Source organism: Letharia columbiana, assembly GCF_014066305.1.
Source record: "Letharia columbiana isolate WasteWater2 chromosome Unknown Sc0000021_s0, whole genome shotgun sequence".
Lineage (NCBI taxonomy): Eukaryota > Fungi > Ascomycota > Lecanoromycetes > Lecanorales > Parmeliaceae > Letharia > Letharia columbiana.
In genome coordinates, this window is record NW_023501062.1 from 585,310 (window position 1) to 607,427 (window position 22,118).

Below are 22,118 nucleotides of genomic sequence, written 5' to 3' on the forward strand. Positions count from 1 at the left end.
CGTGCTTTCTTCTCTCTCTTCAAGAGGAGCATATCTGTATCTTCAATGTCCCGGACTTGGAATTTGGCACAGATATGCTGATGATATCTTGTTGATGGTGCCGATGAAGGATGGATATCTTCGGAAATCACACTCAGCTTTCCCATGTCGTCATCCGCTTTGACAGCTCCCCTGCGCCGTGCTCTGCTTTCTTAAGAGCTGCAGAAGCCTCCGGGCCTAGATCATTTGCTTGAAGAATCTTCCTGCATCGAAACGGATTTCTGCCTTACGAGTACAACGATACATTGCCCTCACCTCTCAAAATGCAGCTCCTCAATTTCCTCCTCGCCTTCACTCTCTTCACCTTCACCTACGCTATCCCCCAGTCACCAGTCGGTTCCAGCGGTAGCGGAGACGCTGGTGGCAGTGGCAACGACGGTCCCGGTGACGCCGTGGGCTCCGCAGCTGCCTCGTCTAGAGCAACGCGTAAGCAGCATCCTCCACCTTTCAATGATCATAAGTTCGAAGAAATAGCTGCTGATACTGATGTCTGAACAGAGCCAACGGGATCAAGCACTAGCTCCAAGACCAGCACCGCCACCTCAAGTTCCGCCAGTACTGCTGCGACCAAAAAAGCTGCTGCCGCCATGCTCTCGCCGGATTGGGCCGTTGCTGGCGGACTGGCTGCCATTGTTGGAGGAGCTGCGATGCTATAACGGTGGAAACCCTGAGCCGCGAGAATATGGTACAATAGAAGGGTTGACATTGAAATACTGTTTTTGGGGGAAGGGTTTTGGCACTAGACGAGCATGACAGTGGTGGGATGGGGAGTGTACGAGTACATGTTCTGTCATGTTCTGTAACGAGATAAGGGTCTATAGAACGTCTGATCTATAAGCTGTCCTCTCCTTATCGTCTTTTCCTCGACCCGCGAGCCCCGGAGCTGGCACGCTGTCCATTATTGCCACTGGCGTAGATTGGGCAGAAGAGAAGAGAGCGTGGGCTCGGAAAGTGAAGAGCGCGACTGGACTGCTCTAGAGCCGCTCTGCATGAGGCGTCAAGTTTTCTCGTCCTCTGAAGCGCGACCTCCCAAAGACGGAGTCCCCGTCCGACGGGGACTTCCTCTCTATAATTGTAGTGTGGCATGGCTGATGCCTGGATGACATACACCGACGGTTTAGCTGGCAGTCGGGAGTCTAGAAAAGGAGATGACAGACCGTGAACGGAGGTTGATAAACGTAGAGTCCCGCTCGGCGCTAGCACCAGCCCTAGCCCTACCATCGGAAGGCAGCCCTATCATCGAAGACCCTAGAATTCATTCCCGGGAGCGCATCGATTGTACATAGGGGCATCTTTTGGGCCGATAGGGGGACCGTGGACCTGAGCGGGCCTCGGGGTAGGTGCATTTGCGACACAGTCCCGAGTGCATTGTAAGAGGCGATATCCGACACCTGGACCTTTTCCTCGGCCATGTGCAGGACTCAACCTCCGTAAAGCGGGCGGGATGGTGTTGGTAAATACCTGGGTATGCAGTTACTGCTATAATGAGACTTATCACTAGATATGATAGTCTTAATAATATCTAAGAAAGAAGGATATCTATATATAGAGAATGCCTTTATATATTAATAATTAAGTTAAATAAGTACTAGTAATAGCGAGTATTAAGTCGTTTCAATACTAGCAAAAAATAGAAAATAAGATTATTTATATATTATATTCCTTCTCCGTAATTTCTATAATCGTAATTACTCTCTCTACTATAATAGATATAGATCTAGTTATATTAAATATATTTCTAATAATACTACGCTAAAATAACTTTCTATTAATTAATATTAATATCTTATCTTTTTATCTAATCTACTAAATCTAATTTTAGATAATTTATATTTACTAAATATTATAGTATATTATATCTCTTATTCTTTATTATTAAATTAATTAGATTCTTATTTTCTTTAATTTATAGAATCTTAATAATCTCTTATCGTTTATATAACTATTTTAGATATAGAATATCTATTATTAGTCTTTTCTCTTATATTATTCTTAGCTTAATAAGATATTCGTATAAAGATTTCGAGTTTATATATATAGAAAGAGATATCTTTCTTTAAAAAGTATTAGAGAAAATTTAATTTAGAGTAGATTTTATAATAGCTATAATATCGAATTTTAAGAATAATATATAAAGTTTAATATTAAGGAATCATTATAATTTAACTCATATATATATATATTATAAAAGATATTAATTATCTATATAATCTATAAATAGATATATACGATATTAAGCTTACGCTAGTAACCCTATAAGTATCCCTAAGATATCTTATAACAATTATTTATAAAAAATAGAGAAATGCTATATTCTTATAGCAAGAAGTATATATATATAATTCTTCGAATATTGAAAATAAATGAAGACACCGGGCTAATTAGTGATATATATTCTATGAAATCTCCTACTGAAATAAAAACTTTTAAATAATAAAATAACTGTCGGAGCAAGACATCGGACGATTTTAATTCGTCCAAATATGTATTATCCGATCTTTCTTCTAATCTTTCTTCTATAGTAGTTTAATTAACTATAATTAACGTAATAGATTCTTCTCTTATATGCTTATTACAGTGATATACTATAATATAATATTATCGAGGTACGCGGAGATAGTAGACTATATTATATTAATATTCTCTATTTACTAAGTAATAACTTAACGCGGAATTATAGAGAGTAGGTCTGCGTTCTTAGTACTAAGAGCCTTACTATCGCTTAATTTCTCCGCCGTATTCTCCGTAGTATTCTCCGTATTTGCCTATTATAGTTTCTTCTCTTATAAAGTCTTAAACTAAGTAGCTAGCTAAGTATTTAACTGAGTAGATAACTAAGTAGCTTGCTAAGTAGCTAATTAAGTGACTGACTATAAAGATCTTCTCTTATATTACTAACGTCGAGTCTTCTAATTTTAATTCTTTTTTTCTACTATATTATACGTATAAATAAATACTTCGATAATCGAGTAGCGTGAAAATTAAATAGATTATTACTATCTTAGTTATAAGAATTAAGATCGTATAGTAAGTATATCGTTAGATTCGAAGATAAAAAAGTAAAGTCGAATTCTCGATGAAAGCTAGTACGGGCTACGTTAGAGGTACTTAAATATATATATAACTATAACGTAAATAAGATAAGTCTTATAGCGTATAAATTTATTATAATATCGATAGGTCTATTAAAAGAATCGATTAAAACGTAATATTTTATTAAAAGGTACTCGATAACTACGAGTATATTAAAGATTCGACTTAAAGCGTTATACTATTAGATATTAATATAGGCTTTACGTAAACGTATAATATAGACGTAGCTCGTAAAAGAGACGTCTACTATATTATAGGATTAAGTGAAATTAGATCTTAAGATATTACTATTAATTATTAAAAAATTATTATAATTTAACTTATATATATATATATTATAAAAGATATTAAATATTAATATAGTCTATAGATAGATATATGCGATATTAAGCCTACGCTAGTAGCTCTATAAGTATTTCTAAGATATCTTATAACATTTAAAGACTAATACGCTTCTAATAACTTAATAGTATTTAATTAATTATTAATAGATAATATTAGTCTTATTCTAAGCGTTAGCTAGAGCTATTATATAGTCGATTTAAGAAAAAATATCTTTATTATTAGCGAATAACGAATTTATAAAAATTATAATTTTTAGAGATATTATATCTAACTTAATAAATATAAAACTTCTTTTTTTTATTTATTATAAAAAATAGTAATTTAGATATTAAATATTCTTATATATAAACTCTATAATCTAAGCGATATATGATAAAATAAATATCGCTTATAGCTATAATATAGTTATAATATATATTTCTTATACTCGTTAAGCGATATACTATTTTTTTTATAAACGATTTCGTAAATAATTAAATCTTCTTCGCTTATCTAAGCTAATTAATTCTTATATTATCTTTAAAAGTAATAACGAATTTATTAAATTCGAGAGGCTATTTTAAAATAAGTCTCTTAAATAATTTAGTTATTAATCTAGCGATATATAATTCTTATAATTTTATATTTATAAACTCGATAATATTAGCGATAAGAGAGTTATCGATTTATAAATTAATAACTACTATTATATTATTATTAAATAATAGATAAATATTAAATATAAATAAGATTATTTCTAGCTTCTTTATATAATATTTATATTATATCTAAAACTAATAGATATCGAATTTAGTAATTTTATAGAGGGGGAGAATAATACGAAATATCGTTTTTAAGAATAATTCTATTTTAATTAAGATTAAAATAAAGATATCTCTAATTAATTTAAATTAAGATTATATATATATCTAAGTAATATCGCGTAAATATAAAGATAGTTATAAGATAGCTAATAATAAAGTAATAATAAATTATTAACTAGTTTATTAAATAATAAGAATCTAAATAAGAATTTTATATTTCTTTAAGTTATTAAATATTTATATTACTAATCGCGACTTCTTAAAGACTTTCTTAATACTCTTATTCTTAACTTAATTTATAAAATAATTATTAAATATTTATACTTTTACGAAGATATCTTCGATCTTTATAATTTTAAATTTTTTTTTAAGTAATTTATTTAATTCTTTTTATTAAAATATCTAGAAGTTCGATAAAGATAATTATAATATAAACTTAGATATATAAATCGTAATATTAATTAAATTTCGAAAATAAATAGAGATATATTAATATCGAGAAGAATTATAACGTAATAAAGCGTTTTAAGAAAAATCTTAATAATCTTAATTATTATTATTATTATATTAAATATTATCTAATTATAGAGATTTTTATTCGAAGAACTTAAAAGACTTAATTAGAATATCTTTTTTTTAAATATAACTTAATAATAATAATTTAAAAGTCTATAGAACTATTAGATAATTTAATAATATATATCTCTCGAGAAATAGCTAGTAATTTATATAATTTAATTTATTTCTTTTAATATATTTTTTATATTAATATTAAGAAATTAATTAAAATATTATATATTCTTATAGTTTAAAAACTATTTCGCTAATATAAGATATTATTAATTTATCTCTTAGCGTAAAGTTTTATAACTTTAACTATTACTATATTAATAGCTTTTACTCTCTTAATAATAGATAAAATTAATATATTATTATTTATAATATAAGAGAAGATTTTAAAAACTAGTAATATAGAAATAATATTATTATATTTAACTATATCGTTAATAGTCTTAATAATTATTTATAAGCGAATCTCTTTCTAATATCTTAATTCTTTAATTTTATAATAATTATTAAATAAACTTATCTTAATAAAGTATAATATTATTTTATTAAATTAATAGAATTAGCGGTTTCAACTAATATATATTTTATTTAAATATTTAGAGTTCTAGCGTTTTACTTAAATTCGATATTATTAAAATTAATTTTAAAATTATAAATAATAATATTTAAAGATTTAATATATATATCTATTTAATATAATCTAAGTATATTTTATATATAAAAGATAGTTATATTCGTTAGTTATCGAGCGATCTAAAATAAAATTCTCTTATTAATAATTTATAAAATTAGATTATTATTAATATAGAGAATATCGATAATAATTATATAATTAAAATAAATATTATTTTTATTCTTAAATAAGAAATTAAATAATTTAGAAATTAAGAGTACTTTTAATAGAGTATATAGAATTTAATAATTTATTTAAGTATATAATAGTATTTAGAGTTATTATAACTAGCTTTCTCTAGAATTTAAATAAATTTATTAATTAAAAAATAATTAAATCGATAATATAGTTAATATAACTCGATATGAATTAGATAATTAATTAATATAAAATTCTATATTAAGAATAAGTATTTATAAAAACGAATAATTAAGATCGTAGATTTTTTTTTAAAAATAACTTAATTTTTAAGATTATTTAAATAGATCTCTAATCTATTTATATTTTAAATATATAATAAAAATAGAGTATTAATCTATATTACGTGAAAGTCGATTTAATTAATAAATAAATTTATTATAAGTTTCTTAATTAATATAACTATTCTAATTCTAAATTAGATAATAATATTATTATTAATAATATTTAATTATATATTAAATTCTCTTATATAGATTTTTATTTAATTATATTTAATAATAGATATATATATAATTTTAATATCTAATATAATACTATAAAATTACTTTAAAATATATTAATTAATATTAAGAAAGCTATTAGATTTAATAATATTATAATATACGAGTAAAGGTCTATAAATTAAATTTATAATCGTTTTTTTTAATTAGAGCTATCGAGTAAATAGATAAGCGATCTTTAATATACGAACTTTGATAAGCGATATTTAAATTCCTTACGCTTTAATGATTATAAGATAGATTTTTAAATTTCTAAAAATTCGAAAAGCGTAAATAGCGCTTTAAAATTTAAAATAAAAAATTTTAAAACTTTAGTAGAAAATAAAAAAGTTTTTATTATTGTAAATAATATATATCTATTTTTTAATAAGAGAGGCGCGAGAGAGCGAGATTTTGATAATTGCGAACGCTAATTTATTTATCTATAGTATCTAATTAAAAAGCGTAGACCTAACGAATTAATAATTGGCTGCATATATAAATTCAAGATTTTCTAATTTAATTCTATCTTATTCTATTATATATACTAATAAAATAGCTAAAAAGTTTTAAATAATATATTTATATTAGAGATACTATATAAGAAGCATATATATACTCCTAGAAAGAAGTTTCTCGAAGAAGGAAAAGGTGATTCTTAGTTCTAATTGTGATTGATTAATTAATTAAGCTTAAGCTATAAACGTTCTCGAAGAAAGAAAAAGAAGCGATATGCCAAGTTACGCTAGTAAGGTTTCTCGAAGAAAGAAAAGAAAGCGATAGTTCTCACGCTATATCGGAAACGTAATAATTTAAATTTAATTTAATATAATTATAAAAGTAATTATAATAAAGTTTTTAATTTTCTTTAAATTAGTCTTTTAAATATCGAGAGTTAAGATTTTAAAATTCTCGATCTTATTTTTTTTAATCTTTAAACTTTTAAATATAGAAGTTATATTATTTATTAATAAAGTTAATAAATTACTTAATAAATTTATTTCGAGATTTTTAATATTTTTTAATAATATACTTAATTAATTAATAGTCTATCTTTCTATAAATAAAGTATTACTTTTTCTAAAAGCCGTTTATTAGCGAAAATAATCTATTATATTTATTCTAATTTAAAGATTAATTAATATAATACTTTCGATTAATAAAGTATATTATAAATTTAAATAGTTTAAATCTTCTAATCTTTATAATTTTTTTTATAATTCTTAATTATAATATAAATATTATTAATTAATCTTATAATTATAATTATTTATTATAAGATTATAATATTATATATAGAGATATTATTATAAGAGATAATTATCTTATTTTAAAATATTATATCTAATTAAAATTTATAATTTAATTCTCGTTAAATCTAACGAAGTTATTAAATTATCTTATTAAAAATAAATTTTCTATTCTTTTTAAGATTAACTTAAAATAAGTTTTTTAAATTAATATTATTTTACTTATAAAGTATAAGATAATAATATTCTTCTCTCTTAAAATAGCTTTAAAATTAATTAAAGAGTTAATAAATAATAAGACTAGTTTCTTAATAGTTAGAGTAATAATACTTTAATATTATAGATTTTAATATAATTAAAAATACTATTTAAAGAATTTATTAGAGGATCTTAACTCTTATATAAAAATTTATAAAAATTATTAATTTATAATTAAGACTCTTAATAGAGCTTCTATTATACTTCTTCTCGTTAATATATAATTTAATTAATATAACGAATTTCTTATTATAATTATAATTTTATTTAATATTAAAGTTTTAAATAATTTAATAAAACGAGAATAGTAGATATAAGATTTAATAATTTAAATTATAATTTAAAATTAAAAAGAGAATCGAAGTAATATTCTCTAATTAATAAGATAATTATAAGAGAAAAGAAATAATATTCTTTAATTAATAAGACTATTAATAAGGCGATTATAAAAAAAGAGAAATAATATTCTTTAATTAATAAGATTAATAAGATTATTATAATTAAATTAACTACTATTAAAAAGAATAATATTATTAATACTTTAATAGAGAACGATTCTCGTCGTTTAATGGCTATAGAATTTCTTCTTTAATTATATTCATTAATAATTTAATTATTAAAATCTCTTATTCTTTTTTAATATAGACTCTATTAGTTCGTAGATAATTTTATAAACTATATTACTAATCTTTAAAAAGAGTCTTAAAGTTCTTTTTAGCGAATTATCGAAATTCCTTAATAAAGATATCGAAGAGGAACTTTTATTTATTTTTATTATAGTCTTATATTCTTTAATAAACGAATTATTTAATTCTCTTATTAATATTTATTAAATTAACTTCTTTAGATAGTATATTCTTTAATTATTATAGAGTTATAATATTAGATAATTTAACTAAAGATAAGTATTTAGATTTCTTATTTTTAGAATTTATTTTAAGTATATATTATATATTAATATAGTATAAAGCTTAATAATATTTAATATTTTCTAGATATTTTCTCTACTAAATAAAAATTATAGAAATTATAAAAATTATAATTTTATTTAATTAAATTATTATAATAAGCGAAATTAATTAAATAATATAGAATTATATAAAGTATTATAGCGATATTAAGATAAACTTTCTTTAATATATAATCTTATTAATCTATATATTATTATTAAAATATATTAATTAATATTAATAAATACTTAAATATATAATTATTACTATAATAAGACTTATTATTAAATATAATATTCTTAATAATATCTAAAAAAGAAGGATATCTATATATAGGAAAGACCTTTATATATCAATGACTAGACCGAATGAGTACTAGTGGTAGCGAGTGTTGAGTCGTTCCAACAGATGGCGAGCAGCTCCAGTCACTCAGATGATACTTGTAGTGTCGCATTCAAAGACTGGGGAAAAGCGCGCATGTGATTGCTTTCGCGAGGGTGGAGATTTGCAGCAGTCACGTCTATATGTTTGATGCTACTAGGTCCCCTAGCGGGTACTGTATCCGGAACGCCGTGGCAGGGACTACTTAGACTTCCCCAGATCACAACATTTATCAGTCAAGGACATCCTCATCCTTAGGTATCCTCATCTTCAATCATCGTCATTATCACAGACCCAAGCCTCGTCTTTCGACGCCCGTATATCTGAAGTCGATGCACCTGAGGACTGATCTGAATCACCTTCCATAATTAGCCCGCGAGGCCTCGATCTCGAGTTTGGCTCGTACCGAGACGACACATACATGCCCTGGGTCTACTGTTCGCGCTGTGATCCTGGCCCTATGAGCCGGGCAAATTAGTGATCATACCCCGTATGAGCCGGGCAAATTACCGAATCATACCCCTACACCAAATCACACCAAAAATGGTGTATGATTCGGTGATTTGCCATTGCTTAGGATATAATTTGGTAAGTGTCTTGAATAATAGCTTTTTAATACGAGACGGTCTAATGAAGATAGCGGTAGCGGTAGGCTTAATCTTACTAAACGTCTGATAGTAGTCGTCGACTTAATTATTGATGACGGTGGTATTGTTAGGAATTATTTCTTCGGGGGCCCTATGGGGCCCGATATAGGCCCGAATAGGGGTGTCTGCAGCGTGAAGTGCGGACATCCCCGGGCTCGAAATCTCGCCCACTCGGCTTTCGTCTGATGTTTTTAGGCTGATAGAATTCTCATCAAATGCGGTCGGAGAAACTCCCTTATTTCTATGATCGAATAGGCCAGATCGCGGATTATCTCCTTCGTAGTTTGAGGCCACTTTGACAACTTACAAAATCATACCCCATATTTGGGTGAAATTGGGTGTAGGGGTATGATTCGGTAAGGATCCATAACTTTTGGGGTATGAATTAGTAATTCGCCCCGTATGAGCCAGCGATGATGTCCAACTTGTCCAACTTGATGGCTTGCTTGCGCTGGATCAGGTCTTCGATGATTGGTAGTGTCTTTCAATTGTAGCCTGTTCGAAGTTCCATAGAGAGGGTGAAGGTGCGGTGGACCTCGACGTCTAAATGTTGTCCGATCCGATAGGCCCGGTCCATTGCTTGAGCGTCTCGCTGTGGGTTCCAAGGCGGGCTCAACATGATCATAATGTTCGCCTTCACCAGATTCGACCCCACTCTACCAGCCCCAACGGTGAGGATCGATCCATTGACGCCATCGGGGAAATACTCTGCTTGGGCTTCGTCCCTCTGATTAGGTGAGAGCTCACCATGGAAAGGGGAAAAGTTGTATCCGCTAGAACTGCGTTGCGAGAGGAGGCGCTGCAAATGCTTCGTCCATTCCGCGAAGATCAGGACCTTTGCTTCAGGGTCTTGTCCGTAGATCCGGTCCAGAAGACTGAGTAGCACCCTGGCCTTCGCCGGTAGCACATGGTCTTTCTCCACCGACCGGCAAAGTTGCTCCAGTTCTCTGGATATGGTGTACTGTGCGTCTGCGTTCTCTTGAGGGTTCTTATCATCTTCATCTGCTTCGTTCTTGATGATCTGCTTCTCGACTCTGGCTTTTGATGCATCCAAAAGCAAACCTGGATCACAGCATGCCTGCCTCAAACGTAAGAAATTATCCGAGATGTGGACGACCTGACCAGTTGGTGCTTTGCCGGACTTCAACATTGATCCCAAATTCATCTTGCCCATGTTGTGGGTGGCTTGGTATATTCTCTGTTCCAGCTCCGAGAGTTTCGCCAAGTATTTACAAATTGTCTTCTTCCTGAGAGAGACGATCGATACGCCATTGATCGTCATTGTCTTATCGCGACGCAAGAGTACACGAGCCTCCTTGTAGGCACGTATCTGTAAACAAATGTTCGCGGGTGTTGTCAAGACAACGTCATAGCTTCTGAGTTGATCGACGGTAGGATCAGTTGGTTTCATGCCCTCCTGCCCATGTAGCAGCCGCTGCATCCTCCATCTCTTCATCTTCATCCTCCGAAGGAGGAGGGGGAGGGCCATGCCCATTGGGCGAGTCGCCGCACGAGGGAGGCAGGGGCGAGCCGGAGGGCGTACGGGCAGAAGACCCGCCCGAAACGTGCTCGTCCCCCGAGCCCTCGTCGTTGTCGCTGTTGGAGCTGCTGGTAGCCTCACCCGAGCCTACGCTGGGCGGCGCAGGGGGACCAGGAGGCGGACGGTTGAGAGGGGGAAGGCCGGCCTAAAAGCATGGTTAGCGTGTATGTCATGTGTATCACCGTAGCCATTGAGTGAGAATGCGTGTCAGGGTTGTGGACCTTGTTCGTTTCGTTGAACCGATTCTGGAGCACTTGGCAAGGGACAACTACCAGCACCTGGCGAGCGCCGTTGGGTCTGTTTGGAAGTGCGGCAGCAGTGGCGAGAGCTTGGAGGGTTTTGCCGAGACCCGTGTCGTTGGCGAGGATTTTTCCTGCAGGATTGGGTAGGCTCAACCATTGCAAGCCTTGGAGCTGATAGTCATGGGGCTGGGCTCTCATCTCGAGCGGCTTTGCTCCTTGGGGACCGTACCCTTTGGAAGTCATGAATTTGGCATTCACGACACTGGACCTTTGAATGTCTTCAGTCTGTATCAGCGTCAGCAGTGGGACACTTGAAACGCGCCCTGTGAGTTATTATACATAGTCCTCGAGGCTCACTTTGCTGGCCAATGGCGCCCGTCCACACATAGCATAAGGTATATATTTTTGTAAAAAGAGAATCAGCCTTTTCTGAGACCTCTAAAACAGGACGTCTAGAGGAAATATAACGATGATTATATAATTAAAAAGGAGGTGAAAGTCGAGGGTGAAGCTGTCTATTGAAGTTAGCTGATCACTCTGTGCGGTGAACTCGACTGGTGAAGCTCGTTGGTGAAGTTGATCAGTGGAGCTGGCCAAATCGGTCAGAAGCCGGCTTTCGAAGACTTTCAGAGCACTCACTCTCTTCACTATGCGGTGAAGATGGACAGTGAAGTAACTAGCGAGACTGAGAAGAATTAGCATCTGAATTTTCTTTCACTTTCTTATAGTTGACTTTCATATCCTTTAGCAAATGCGTTAGATCAACGAATCACGTATCGTCTGGTGGCGAAGTTCTTCCTCGATGTAATTTGAGAAGTGTAGAGGAGTAGAATACATCATGATAGTGCGATGTAGAGACGTGGAAATGTAATGAAGGTAATTGGTGTGTGTAGGAGACAGTTAGTAATCTATTTCGAAGGATAGTATAGAAAGGATGATGTAGGAAGGATATTGTAGAAAGGATGGAAGTTAGAAGAGGGAGTGGATTTAAATAGTTTAGGAAGTCTAGAGGTGAATGTTGTAGGTAGATGTGAATAGTGTAAGATGTGAGTGTGTAGAGATGAATTTTGAGAGATGATTGTTTTGAGGGGTGTATGTTTGAGAAATGAATACTGGAGACATGAAGTTTGAGGGGATGAAGGTTAGAGAGATGAATGTTTAAGAAAGATGAGTATGAGATACGTGTAGAGGAGGTGAGTGGTAAATTAAGTGGGTGGCACAAGTAAATTTCAACTCAAAATCATCCCCAGTACTATTGAGCTTCCTCGTATCTATCGAATAAGCGAGCAAGATATGAAATCATAGTAGAGGCTCGTAACTTTCTGGGGTCGGGGAAGGAAGAGGTTGATACATACCAAGGTACCTACAGATGAAGGACTAGTGAAGAAGTGGACCGTACATCATGTGAATTCATAGAGATAAATGTGCGAAACTATCAATTCGGGACAAGTTACTGCGGAAGGAATGAATCTGGAAGTGGCGCATGAGGTGGTTCTTTTGGATGTTCTCCCCATCCCAAAGACTATTTCACTTTATAAGATTTCTGAGATCTCAGTTGCATATAAACTGACTTACCTCTCTCACGTCCCCTTTTAGCACTAGTTCCAGCGGCATTAGCTATGACATTCAGATCTAGCAGACCAGCGCGCTTGCGTCTCATAGAGCGTCAAGTTGATGCCTGATATACTATGGCTTCCCCAGTAGTAACATTATAACTGGGAGGCCACTGTGTATTCCATAAGTTCACGCACTAGATGGAAAGAATCAGTCTTCATCGTCTTTGATCTCTTCTCGGAGGGTGTTTCACATACCGCCGCTCCGCCAACCATCAAGTAACAAGTTCCCGCGTGCAGCGTACTACCGCTGTGAGGGTTCGCGGAGTCCGGATTCGTGGTCTGCAGGTACGTTCCGCACGCCTGTGGGATCTCCCCCGGGTTCGGCGCACGGCCGCCGGCGGGATAGGGATTGCTCCAGTCGAGTCGCTCCTCGGACGAGAGTGCTCGGCTGAGCGTGTACGATTGCGTGGTGAAGGGTGTAGGCCACATGAAACCATAAGAGAAGCTATGGTTCTGCGGGCTGTGGACGCAGGCGGTATCGCTGAAGACGGTGATGTTGACGCCTGCCCGTATTGAGGGTCCTGGTGTTGGAGATGATGCGATGAGGACACCGGCACTTAGGGCATAGATGATTAAAAGGGTAAAGGTGATTGGAGACATGATAAATGTAGCAATATTCAAGTGGCGTTGGAGCTGAGATACTGGCTAGATATTCGGCACGGCCGATCGTAAGAAGCGGAGGTAGGAAAGAAGATGGCGAAATACGATTAGTTAAGTGGCTTATTTTTGTGGTAGGTAGGTGTTTCTCTAAGGAGAATTTCTTTGGAGATGGAGTTGGAGATGGTAGGGACTTTAAGAGTGACCTCACAGATCGACTCAAGGTGTAAACAGCGGCACGTCAATCCTGTAGGTTGGCTTTGTTGAGGACAACCCTCAGATCTCCGTCAAAAGAAAACTGTTCCTCAGTGAGGGCCGCCATAGGGCCAGCTGAAGGGATAGTGATTCTGTCAATGCGACGAAATTTCTGCCGTTTATTGTCAAAAAAGAGTCCTTTGTGGAGAGGTAATCACCGGATGTGTCAATTGTGCCTTAGGGAAGCCCATACAAAGACTGCTCTTTGTCAAAATTCCTGCGTTATTCTTTCAAAGGAAAGAAAAGATCCATCCAGTTTCCTTTTGTTCTTAGCGTGCATAAGAAATAGACGCTGATTATTGATCGCCTCAACGTCGTAAGGTACAGGATGACTTGGTGATGATTCATCAACTCAGGAAAAATGTCATGGGATTGGTTGTACAAACCAAGGGACTACATCGAGATTCACTTCTGTGTCTCCTAGAACAGCCCGTAGCATGCAGAGGAGGTAGTATCATCGGTAAAAAGCATGGCGCGCAACGCCGTATCTTTAAAGCCTAAAAGGCCGCTGCAGACGACTTCGACATAAGAGAAGGGAACGAAAGTCATGCTTAGTATTCGTAAAATTAAATACTAACATGAGACGGCTCTCTTTGTTTCATTTGCGCCCCATTTATATGGGTCTCCGCCTGAACGAATCGGCTCTTTCTATCAAAGCATGTCAGATATAAAAGATCAACCGTCCGAGGTGGAATGACGAATTTCCAAGGAAGGTCTCGTCAATGGGGACCATCTTTTCTAGCACCGCGCCTGAACTGTAGTATTTCAACACTCAATCGCCTTGCAGATCGACGAGTTCTAAAAAGAAAGTTCCAAATCAGGGTCACTTTCTTCTGGCACCGAGCCTGGACTGTAAACTTCATTCAGGATTTTCACTCCTATGTATGACTTTTGCTACATTCTCTTACAAATTGTAACGAGTCTGACAAGCTCGCTATACCTTGATATAACGCAAACACCGATTTACGAAGGCTAGCATCGAAGTTTCATCAACGATCCTTGTTCTCATGAATCCATAATGCCTGCCCTGCCTCCACTAGCTGGCACGTGATTTCCATTGACCCACCTCGCCTCGTCGCTTGCTAGAAAGCCTACAATTCCCGCCACGTCTTCCGGCGTTCCAGTTCTTTTCTCCGCAGTCGATCCCTGCGCCACGCTCGCAGCGAGCTTCTCATCCCCCTTGAGCGTCTGCGCCAGCAGATCAGTCTCAGTGGGTCCAGGGCTAACGCTGTTGATCGTAATCTTCTTTTCTGCAGCGTACTTGACCGCTAGGCTGCGCGTGATACTGTCAAGAGCAGCTTTCGACATGCCGTATGCCATCACTGGGTCGAGGTTTGGTCGCTTGGAGGATGTGGAGGATATGTTGATGATGCGACCGCCAGGACGGATGTGTGGAAGTGCGGCGCGGATTAGCTGGATGGTTCCCCAGCCGTTGCCTCGCATCATTCTCTCGAAACCTTCGTAGGTCATCTCCTCGAAGGGTTCCTGGTATCGCATGTCGGATATCGCGGCGTTGTTGACGACAATGTCGAGGTGGGGTGTCTTGAGATCGGAAAGGGCAGCTTTGACGACGTCTTCGCCGAAAGTGGGGGATAACAAGTCGGCTTTGATAGCAATGCAGGTGGTTTGGGGACTCGTTGCTCTGATTTTGGCTAGAGTGTTCTCGGCGGCAGGAAGGTTGCCCATGTAGGTGATGGCGATTGCGGCAGCTCCCTTTCGAGCGAGCTCGATGGCGATGGCTGCACCAATACCGCGAGAAGCCCCTGTGATAATGGCGACTTTGTCAATGAGGGGCGCAGGAATCGTGGTTGCCATTGTGAGGCCGGTTCTCGCGTAGTAGGTCTTATTTCGTGAGTCTTGGAAGCTGGAACACGGTGTGAGCCCGCTGAGATAGCAACTTCAAAGATTCAACATGATTGAAAAGCAAGAGCAAAGCTGTTCGATGTCTCATTGAAGATGAGAAATAGCCGTTTGTACAAGAGTGCGATGGACTCGGGCCTAGGAGCAAAGATGCTTACGAGTAAAGCCGACTGATTTGAGATGAGATGATTTCGTGTGTTAGGGTCGCAGGGTAGAAGCTGAGGAGTGGGAAGGTCTCGTGGGAAAAAAACAAAGAGGCAATGATCTATCTACAACTCTCATCAATGAACAAGTATTAGGTTGCATTTATGGCAACGACCAATGCCCCCAGTCTGTTACTGCGGCTTCTGATGCGGGCTTCGGCTGCGCTAAACCTGTTAAAAGTTTGGCGTACGTAGAAATACTAATGAGTTGACCATCTCGCTTCGCGCACTGGTCGGTCCTTCATTCCAGCTTGAGGGCAAGACAAAGCATTGCAGTCGCGCGCTTGCCAACTATGAGGGCTACCTCTTTCATCTAAGCTACTCACAAGGCCTTCGACTTCGTGGTGGTGACCGATGCTTGGTCTTGGTATGGCTATTGGTTGCGACATGAAGAGGTTGCCGAGGAGTTGTCAACTGTAATTCTGAAAAACCTGTGGGTTAACATTCCGTAGGAAATCCTGTCTATGCCACAAGTTCTTCGTTCGGTGCTCTCTGGCGTGTGAATATCTGGATCTGAGAAGACGCAATGTTTTTGGATACGACGAAAGGAAGAAGGTTAAAGGGAAGCTTCGCGTCTCGATGCTATCTTTCTTTTCGGGAGTCAGAATTAAGAAGAAAAAAGCCGTGCAGAACTCCAGTAAACTTGCTTCTGGCCAGGCTGGTTCTTCGGTGACTCCGCCACCTGGCTTATTGATGGGACTGGTGTGCCTAGTAGGCTTTGAGATAATTGACGGGGAGCAGTGGCTCTCGTACGCCCCTCGTAATCTACTGCCAGCCAAAGATATCATCTGGCGCGCTTCTAGCGCTTCAAAGAGCCATGAGTCTTCAAAACACGGCCAGCGGGCGGCAATCGCAAGTACTAGATCTGATGCAGGAACAAGCACATGACACACCCCACGATAACTTTCCGTTCAGAGACTGAGCGATCTGGAACAATTATCGCCTCCCGAGACGAGTTACCCTTGAAGTATTCTTGGGTCTCTACGCTACGTGAAATGAAGTTCGCCTTGTGCTCTCTGCCGCCTTGAATCATTTCTATATTAACAGACGGGCCACGGCCAGAACGGCACGGCGCTCTGTTCGTTTGGAGCTTATCTGTTGAACCGAATAATACAAAAATTTGCTGTCTCGGAGTTACGCGTCATGCGTCTCGGGCCCATATATTTTGTTTCGTCCCCTCCGACGACTCCCCAATCCTTTTCTTCCACTCATCTCATATTCTTGTCATGTCATCTTCATACGCACTATTGGTCGATTCCATTCCAATTCTTTCATTCATGAAGTGCACTCACCAGCGTCATCACTCGTTCAGTGCAAGCAAATGCGCACAGCCACACTCACAAGATGAATACCATTCTCTACCTTTTTCTAGCAGCAATCATCAATGCCAATGCACAGACAGCTCTTCCAGCAACTAACGGTCTTCCTTCTCCTCCAGCGAGTGTGGTACCATCGGCACCAGCGCCCCTTGGAAACACGGCACTTTGGGAACAAGCGATTACATTAGATTCTGCGAACAACATCACCGGCAATCATGCTAACCAATACTTCTACTCGTCGGTCGCATGGTGGCAGTCTCTCGAGAACAGCAGCAACAACTATTTCTCGGGATCGCCGAGCTCTGTTGACGCAGGAACACACTTTTCTCAACTCCTACAGATCATACAAAATTACCCGATCCGCTACGATCAAGCGCAGGCTTCAGATCCCAAACAAACCCCAAGTAAGCGAGGCCCAGATGAAACTTGGAAATTGGCCTAATCTTTCCTATTGCAGTCACTATCATGCAAATTCCTGAACAAACAATCAAATCCTTCGGTGCATCAGGCGCATGGTGGCCTAATGATCTCAACTACTTTCCCTCCGAGCAACAGCAAAATCTATCGGAGCTACTCTTCTCGAAGGATTGGCTCCATCTAAGCGGCTACCGATACAACATGGGCGCCAGTGGAGATCACGATATTGTCACTGTAAAGACTGACGGTGCTCCCGTAAATCGAGGAGTCGAGTCCTTTATGAAAACCGACGGGACTTATGACTGGACTCGTGATGGCCCAGGAATGTACTATTTGCGTGCGGCAGAAGCTGCAAATGTGTCATCCATCACATTCTTCGTCAACGCAGCGCCTTCTGGCTTGAACGCCACCACCGCGTCTTCAGCGCCCTGTGGTGGGACTTTGGAAGCGACTGCAATACCAGCGTTTGTCACCTACATTGAAACAGTGTTGGCCTATTGGGCTGAGCAAGGCATCACCATTGAATACATTTCCCCCATGAACGAGCCCGATGACTCGTTCTCCAGTTGCGGCCAGGAAGGCATGGCTGTACCTCAGAGCATTCGCACCGCTGTATTTCAACAGCTCCGAGCCGCTTCATCAGCTTCAACCTCAGCCGGCGTAAAAGCCGTGAAGATCATGGGCGACGAGACGAGTCAGATTGCCAGCCAGGCGCTGATGCACTATGGGAACTGGTTGCCGGAGACTCTTACGGGCCAGTACATTGATGCAATTGCGGTGCATATGTACGATTGGCCAGATGATGCGACGCTCTTGAACTATAGGCAGCTTGTCAAAAACTCCTCGGTATCAGGCTTTCCACCACCAGTCAAGATGACGGAAATCTCATCGTTTCAATCGGCATCGGGTATGCGCAGTGAATGGGGATGGACTGGGCCTTCGGTCATGAGCGCGCAGTACGATCCCACAATGTCCAGTGCGCTCGACATGGCACGCATGATCTGGCAGTGGTTGACCCTCGTCAATGCCGAGTCTTTCGATTGGTGGACAGCCGTAAGCACCATGATTCCCTGCTCTCCGAGTACTGATGCCAGTTGCGCAACCACTATTCAGAACGGCAGCGGCTGGAATGATGCCCTCATCTACATTGACGCAAATTATCAAACCACGAAAGACTACAGTTTCTACCTGACAAAGCGCTTCTGGGTCTTCCGCCACTTCACACAGTTCATCCGCCCGGGCTCTGTACGCTACGACATCCCCAACGAGGTGCTGCCATACGGTACCGTGGCTGTAGCATCATTGGGTACGAATAATGTGTGGCAAGCGACCTTTATCAATCGCAACAATACCGCTCAAGTCGTCACGATGAATTTACCTGGAACAGGAGGAAGGATTCAAAGGTTGATACAAACGACTGACGATGTAGATTGGGGCGATTTGGAATGGCCAAAAGTGGCTTCGAATAACGACATCTCGTTAACGCTGCCGGCGCGTGGGGTGTTGACGGTGCAGTTCAGTGTCTCGGGACCGCTGAGTGGCAGGCATCCTGAGGGTGATGGTGGAAGTGTGGAGTATCATGATCATCATCGGCCTACACAGCCGCGACATTGGAGCCAGAAAGGGCGTGGTTAATTGGGCTCGGGTTCCCTCGGGGAGAACACGCCTGAGAGCACGTGCGGAGCTGGATGGGCTTGATCTGAGTGACGTTGAAATGCCTCCTAGATTTGATTGTTGCGGCTGTTTTCATGATGCAGTAGCCGTCATACATGAATACAGCATCCCCATATCGATGAAAATCAATGGAAATTGTGACATACCCACTGATTAGGAATTTTGTTCTCCGTGCGGATTCAGGGGACTTGGAGTAAGAGTGGAGGCTTGGATACGAGGATCGCTGCTGCCGGGCTATGGGGCTTATGCCATAACACGCTGTTCAAAACATTGTACCGACGACCCCAGGAGAGCAATCACGGCGATTTTGCAAGAAGCTATGGCACAGATTGCTAAGAATGACAGATTCAGAGCGGGGAATGGGACATGAGAACTGTTCGCCAACAGATGCTGCTCCGGCAGGCTTGCCCTTGGGATCTAATGGTAAGACTATGGAACAAAAGTGGTGCGCGGAGGCCGAAACCTTTTATGAAATTGTGACGATGTTCGCAAGTCTTTCTAAAGACTGTCACTTTATCTACAAGGGACAAGGAATTCCCTTGAATTTTATGCATTCATTCCTTTCTAAGATAAATTGAAATCCCTCCTATGCACGACTTACGCTACATCATCTTAGGAGCAGCTGTGTCTCATAACTCCGTAACTGTTTGCATACCCAGTCTGCAGGTCATAGATCGGATCACAGCTCGTGTTCCATATATCCACGTACTAGATTCAGAGTACTACTCTTTACGATTTATCTCTCCTCTTGCCAGGGACACATACGGTTGTTTCACCAGTGATAGGCAACAGACCCCTCCGTGCAGCACGTGCCTATTCGAATCCGGATTAGTCACTTGGAGATGGACACCACAATCCTCTGGGATTGTCTCTCCCTTAGGCATAGTGTCCTTCGCATATAGAGTACTTCGATCAGGTTCCTCCCCCGTTTGGCGAATGCGGGTTGCCATGTACGACTGGACGGGGTAACCAACAGGCAGAACGGAAGAGTAGGAGAGGTCGCCGTTCCCCGTGACAGGAAGTTTGACCTGTCGATGGCGTTACTTCGGGTTCTGTTAAGGTGTAGATATGGAGGTTGGCTGGGGGCGAGCTGAGGGCGGCAAGGGCTGTTGGCGGGAGGTTAGACGTGGTGAGGGCGCTCTAAGAGTAGACGAGAAGGGGTGTATAGAGGATTTCAAACATGGTAACGCGGATTAAGTGGGCGTAGAGATGGAATTGGCATATGTCATTATGAAAGATTTGAGTCAGGGAGAGGCGCATGAATGGGTTTTTTCCTATGAATGAGGTGACTAGATTCTTCCACGCTCCCTAGCGATGATTCCAATGGCATCACTTACAATGCTCAGATCCAACAGGGCAACGCGGCTACGTCTCATAGAGCGTCAAGAAACTATCTTCTCTGCCACTTTAGCAGTCCCGGCGGCATAATCGTAAGTGGGAACCATTGTTGTGTTGTATATGTACAGGCACTACACGGGACGCGTTAGTCTTCATGATTCATGATATCTTAATCGAAAATCGCCGCACATACCGTTGCTCCGGGAGCCATTAGATAACAGGTATTTCCGTGCAGCATATTGCCATTCGAGTCCGGATTCGTGGTCTGCGAGTATGTTCCGCACTGTTCTGGGATACCATCTCCCGGCGGTGCAGAGCCGGACGGATAGGGGTTGTTCCAGTCGAGGACCTCGTCCTGTTCAAGATCTCGGCTGAGGGTGTACGATCGGGTTGTTAAGCCGGGAGCCCACATGATACCATATGCGAGGGGTTGGGTATTATGGGCGTATACTTCGTATACGTGACTGTGACCGCAAGTGGTATCGTTGTAGACTTTAATTGTGAGGTAGGCCGGTACTGGTTCAGTCTTTGATTTCTGGTCTTGGTGGCGGGCGGAGATGAGCGCGTGATCCGGCGACGGAGATGTGCTCACGATGCCAGCACAGAGGGCATAGATGACAAGGAGGACAAACGTGGTCGAAGACATGATAGATATCAAAGTTTTAGAAGAATTTCGAGTTGAGGATCCGGTTATTTGGCACAGCCAATCGGATAGAGGTTGGTGGTTATAAGATGGCGAGTACGACTGATGACTATTGTTTGTAGTGGATAGAAGTGTAAAGTGGAGATGTAGTTGAAGGTGGTGGAAACTTTGATAAAGAGTATTTTGAAAACAAAGGCAAGAAGCAGGAACAACGGGTCCTTTATACTGACCATCTTGCTAGTGTAAGGACCAGGTCAGTTGGCTCATGACTCAAGGAGTTTGAAAATATGTTTCAATGCGTTTCATTTCAAGTGGCAAGGTATCCTCGCGATGGTTGGTTAGGACTTCTTAGGCACACTCCCTAGTGGTGGGAAACTTCGCTCCGTGTAAGTTTTGGCTGTTGCAGATGGGTACTCATCTTGTAACTTGAAGAAGTCATTTGTGGCTGCCTAGACTGGAGGGGCTTGAAACCCGGACAAAGACTCATGTTTGTTTTGATTCCAGTTGAAGGCTCGTTTCAGAGGTTTTGCTAAACTATATGACCTGAAACTTGTCAGAGAATCGTAACACTTGAAGACAAATTTTTGTTCACAGTTTTCCACACACCGTGTACACAAGTATCATTCCTTTATATTGCTAATCTTGAAAGCTGTGTGTTATAAATCTTGAAATCAGAGGTAATGGCATGGCATATATAATGTGACGATTGGGCGCGATTGGCATTT

The 22,118-nt window shown here is 38.5% G+C and overlaps 7 protein-coding genes across 7 annotated transcripts; 2 read left to right on the top strand and 5 right to left on the bottom strand.

Moving 5' to 3' along the window:
• Positions 1 to 302: 302 nt before the first annotated feature.
• HO173_006930 (uncharacterized protein) lies at positions 303 to 695 on the top strand (the record flags this gene model as incomplete). The annotated part of the gene is made up of 2 exons (XM_037308836.1): positions 303 to 465; positions 538 to 695. 2 exons carry the CDS (start codon positions 303 to 305, stop codon positions 693 to 695), a joined length of 321 nt encoding a protein of 106 aa, XP_037164381.1.
• A 9,478-nt stretch (positions 696 to 10,173) lies between these two features.
• HO173_006931 (uncharacterized protein) lies at positions 10,174 to 10,971 on the bottom strand (the record flags this gene model as incomplete). Its single annotated transcript, XM_037308837.1, has 1 exon — positions 10,174 to 10,971. The coding sequence occupies one exon, from the start codon at positions 10,969 to 10,971 to the stop codon at positions 10,174 to 10,176; it is 798 nt and encodes a 265-aa protein (XP_037164382.1).
• A 115-nt stretch (positions 10,972 to 11,086) lies between these two features.
• On the bottom strand, positions 11,087 to 11,858 carry HO173_006932 (uncharacterized protein; the record flags this gene model as incomplete). The annotated part of the gene is made up of 3 exons (XM_037308838.1): positions 11,087 to 11,374; positions 11,451 to 11,756; positions 11,811 to 11,858. The coding sequence occupies 3 exons, from the start codon at positions 11,856 to 11,858 to the stop codon at positions 11,087 to 11,089; spliced, it is 642 nt and encodes a 213-aa protein (XP_037164383.1).
• A 1,279-nt stretch (positions 11,859 to 13,137) lies between these two features.
• HO173_006933 (uncharacterized protein) lies at positions 13,138 to 13,687 on the bottom strand (the record flags this gene model as incomplete). The annotated part of the gene is made up of 2 exons (XM_037308839.1): positions 13,138 to 13,221; positions 13,283 to 13,687. The coding sequence occupies 2 exons, from the start codon at positions 13,685 to 13,687 to the stop codon at positions 13,138 to 13,140; spliced, it is 489 nt and encodes a 162-aa protein (XP_037164384.1).
• Positions 13,688 to 14,944: 1,257 nt separating this feature from the next.
• Positions 14,945 to 16,391, bottom strand: HO173_006934 (uncharacterized protein; the record flags this gene model as incomplete). Its single annotated transcript, XM_037308840.1, has 4 exons — positions 14,945 to 15,803; positions 15,958 to 15,969; positions 16,139 to 16,167; positions 16,329 to 16,391. The coding sequence occupies 4 exons, from the start codon at positions 16,389 to 16,391 to the stop codon at positions 14,945 to 14,947; spliced, it is 963 nt and encodes a 320-aa protein (XP_037164385.1).
• A 955-nt stretch (positions 16,392 to 17,346) lies between these two features.
• On the top strand, positions 17,347 to 19,373 carry HO173_006935 (uncharacterized protein; the record flags this gene model as incomplete). The annotated part of the gene is made up of 2 exons (XM_037308841.1): positions 17,347 to 17,725; positions 17,779 to 19,373. The coding sequence occupies 2 exons, from the start codon at positions 17,347 to 17,349 to the stop codon at positions 19,371 to 19,373; spliced, it is 1,974 nt and encodes a 657-aa protein (XP_037164386.1).
• A 1,421-nt stretch (positions 19,374 to 20,794) lies between these two features.
• On the bottom strand, positions 20,795 to 21,396 carry HO173_006936 (uncharacterized protein; the record flags this gene model as incomplete). Its single annotated transcript, XM_037308842.1, has 2 exons — positions 20,795 to 20,881; positions 20,944 to 21,396. 2 exons carry the CDS (start codon positions 21,394 to 21,396, stop codon positions 20,795 to 20,797), a joined length of 540 nt encoding a protein of 179 aa, XP_037164387.1.
• Between the last annotated feature and the right edge of the window lie 722 nt (positions 21,397 to 22,118).